Source organism: Eucyclogobius newberryi, unplaced genomic scaffold (assembly GCF_026437365.1).
Source record: "Eucyclogobius newberryi isolate DKJ021-1_F unplaced genomic scaffold, fEucNew1.0.hap1 SCAF_20, whole genome shotgun sequence".
Lineage (NCBI taxonomy): Eukaryota > Metazoa > Chordata > Actinopteri > Gobiiformes > Gobiidae > Eucyclogobius > Eucyclogobius newberryi.
This window is the reverse complement of record NW_027315835.1, coordinates 1973854-1977110: the sequence shown is the minus strand read 5'-3', so window position 1 is coordinate 1977110 and position 3257 is coordinate 1973854. Positions and strand designations below refer to the sequence as shown.

The following is a 3257-nucleotide window of genomic DNA, read 5'->3' as shown; positions in this document are numbered from 1 at the left end:
CATCACCATGACGACACCACCCTCATCACCATGACGACACCACCCTCATCACCATGACCACACCACCCTCATCACCATGACCACACCACCCTTATCACCATGACCACACCACTCTCGTCACCATGACGACACCACCCTCATCACCATGACGACACCACCCTCATCACCATGACGACACCACCCTCATCACCATGACCACACCACCCTTATCACCATGACCACACCACCCTCATCACCATGACGACACCACCCTCATCACCATGACCACACCACCCTCATCACCATGACGACACCACTCTCATCACCATGACCACACCACCCTCATCACCATGACCACACCACTCTCGTCACCATGACGACACCACCCTCATCACCATGACGACACCACCCTCATCACCATGAACACACCACCCTCATAACCATGACGACACCACCCTCATCACCATGACGACACCACCCTCATCACCATGATCACACCACCCTCATCACCATGACGACACCACCCTCATCTCCATAACGACAACACCCTCATCACCATGACGACACCACCCTCATCACCATGACACCACCCTCATCTCCATGACGACACCACCCTCATCACCATGACGACACCACCCTCATCACCATGACGACACCACCCTCATCTCCATGACGACACCACCCTCATCACCATGACGACACCACCCTCATCACCATGACCACACCACCCTCATCACCATGAACACACCACCCTCATCACCATGACGACACCACCCTCATCACCATGAAGACACCACCCTCATCACCATGACGACACCACCCTAATCACCATGAACACACCACCCTCAATACCATGACGACACCACCCTCATCACCATGACCACAACACCCTCATCACCATGAACACACCACCCTCATCACCATGACGACACCACCCTCATCACCATGAACACACCACCCTCATCACCATGACGACACCACCCTCATCACCATGAAGACACCACCCTCATCACCATGACCACACCACCCTCATCACCATGAAGACACCACCCTCGTCACCATGACGACACCACCCTCATCACCATGACGACACCACCCTCATCACCATGACGACACCACCCTCATCACCATGACCACACCACCCTCATCACCATGACCACACCACCCTTATCACCATGACCACACCACCCTTATCACCATGACCACACCACTCTCGTCACCATGACGACACCACCCTCATCACCATGACGACACCACTCTCGTCACCATGACGACACCACCCTCATCACCATGACGACACCACCCTCATCACCATGACCACACCACCCTAATCACCATGAACACACCACCCTCATCACCATGACCACACCACCCTCATCACCATAACACCACCCTCATCACCATGACGACACCACCCTCATCACCATGACGACACCACCCTCATCACCATGACCACACCACCCTAATCACCATGAACACACCACCCTCATCACCATGAACACACCACCCTCATCACCATGACGACACCACCCTCATCACCATGACGACACCACCCTCATCACCATGACGACACCACCCTCATCACCATGACGACACCACCCTCATCACCATGACCACACCACCCTCATCACCATGACCACACCACCCTTATCACCATGACCACACCACTCTCGTCACCATGACGACACCACCCTCATCACCATGACGACACCACCCTCATCACCATGACGACACCACCCTCATCACCATGACCACACCACCCTTATCACCATGACCACACCACCCTCATCACCATGACGACACCACCCTCATCACCATGACCACACCACCCTCATCACCATGACGACACCACTCTCATCACCATGACCACACCACCCTCATCACCATGACCACACCACTCTCGTCACCATGACGACACCACCCTCATCACCATGACGACACCACCCTCATCACCATGAACACACCACCCTCATAACCATGACGACACCACCCTCATCACCATGACGACACCACCCTCATCACCATGAAGACACCACCCTCGTCACCATGACGACACCACCCTCATCACCATGACGACACCACCCTCATCACCATGACCACACCACCCTCAGCAGAGGTGAGATCTTGTGGTCCCCAAACCGGACACACTCAGACCACTGACTGCACCGTCACCTCCCCTGTCACCTCCCCTGTCACCTCCCCTGTCACCTCCCCTGTCACCTCCCCTGTCACCTCCCCCTGTCACCTCCCCTGTCACCTCCCCTGTCACCTCCCCCTGTCACCTCCCCTGTCACCTCCCCTGTCACCTCCCCTGTCACCTCCCCCTGTCACCTCCCCTGTCACCTCCCCTGTCACCTCCCCTGTCACCTCCCCTGTCACCTCCCCCTGTCACCTCCCCTGTCACCTCCCCTGTCACCTCCCCCTGTCACCTCCCCTGTCACCTCCCCTGTCACCTCCCCCTGTCACCTCCCCTGTCACCTCCCCTGTCAAACCGTGTTAAACTTGAGTTTCCCGATCGAGTTGAGTGACAACTCACCTTCTTCTGTTTGTCCCCCTTGCTCCTCCCCTTGCTCCTCCCCTTGCTCCTCCCCTCGCTCCCCCTTGCTCCTCCCCTTGCTCCTCCCCTTGCTCCTCCCTCACTCTTCTTCTTCACACCAGCGTGCTCCTCTTCTCCCCTCGCTCCTCCCCCTCGCTCCTCCCCCTCTCGGCGGCGGCGGGGGAGTTCTGCATGACGAGCAGACGTATGGGCGACTGTGGGGTGGCGGTGGGCGGGGCAGCGGCGGCGGCGGTGGCAGTGGGCGGGGCAGCGGCGGTGGGCGGGGCCTCCTGCATATACTCTTTGGTGGGGTCTTTGCCTCGACAGTCGTACAAGATGCAGGAGATGAGGAAGACGAGCAGCAGGATCACGTACGACGCCACCAGGATGATCAGGTTCAAGGTCACGGGGTCAATCTCCAGATACAGCTCCATGAACCCCATCGTGAGGACATCACACGCTCTGAGGGACATGAAGAACATCACATGCTGGGACATGTGTCAAAGGACACGGGATATTGGGACATGTGTCTAAGGACAGGCGATGTTGGGACATGTGTCTAAGGACAGGGGACATGTGTCTAAGGACAGGGGACATGTGTCTAAGGAAACGGGATGCTGGGACATGTGTCTAAGGACAGGGGACATGTGTCTCAGGACAGGGGATATTGGGACATGTGTCTAAGGACAGGCGATGTTGGGACATGTGTCTAAGGACACGTGACGCTGGGACATGTGTCTAA

At 57.1% G+C, this 3257-nt stretch overlaps 1 protein-coding gene across 1 annotated transcript; it reads right to left on the bottom strand.

The window, feature by feature from the left end:
* Positions 1 to 2628: 2628 nt before the first annotated feature.
* On the bottom strand, positions 2629 to 2962 carry smim36 (small integral membrane protein 36). The gene has a single exon (XM_072456793.1). It carries the CDS (start codon positions 2956 to 2958, stop codon positions 2629 to 2631), a length of 330 nt encoding a protein of 109 aa, XP_072312894.1. The 5' UTR covers positions 2959 to 2962.
* Between the last annotated feature and the right edge of the window lie 295 nt (positions 2963 to 3257).

Excerpts from the sequence above, each read along its gene's own strand:
- smim36 (XM_072456793.1), bottom strand. The coding sequence starts at position 2,958 with ATGGGGTTCATGGAGCTGTATCTGGAGATTGACCCCGTGACCTTGAAC.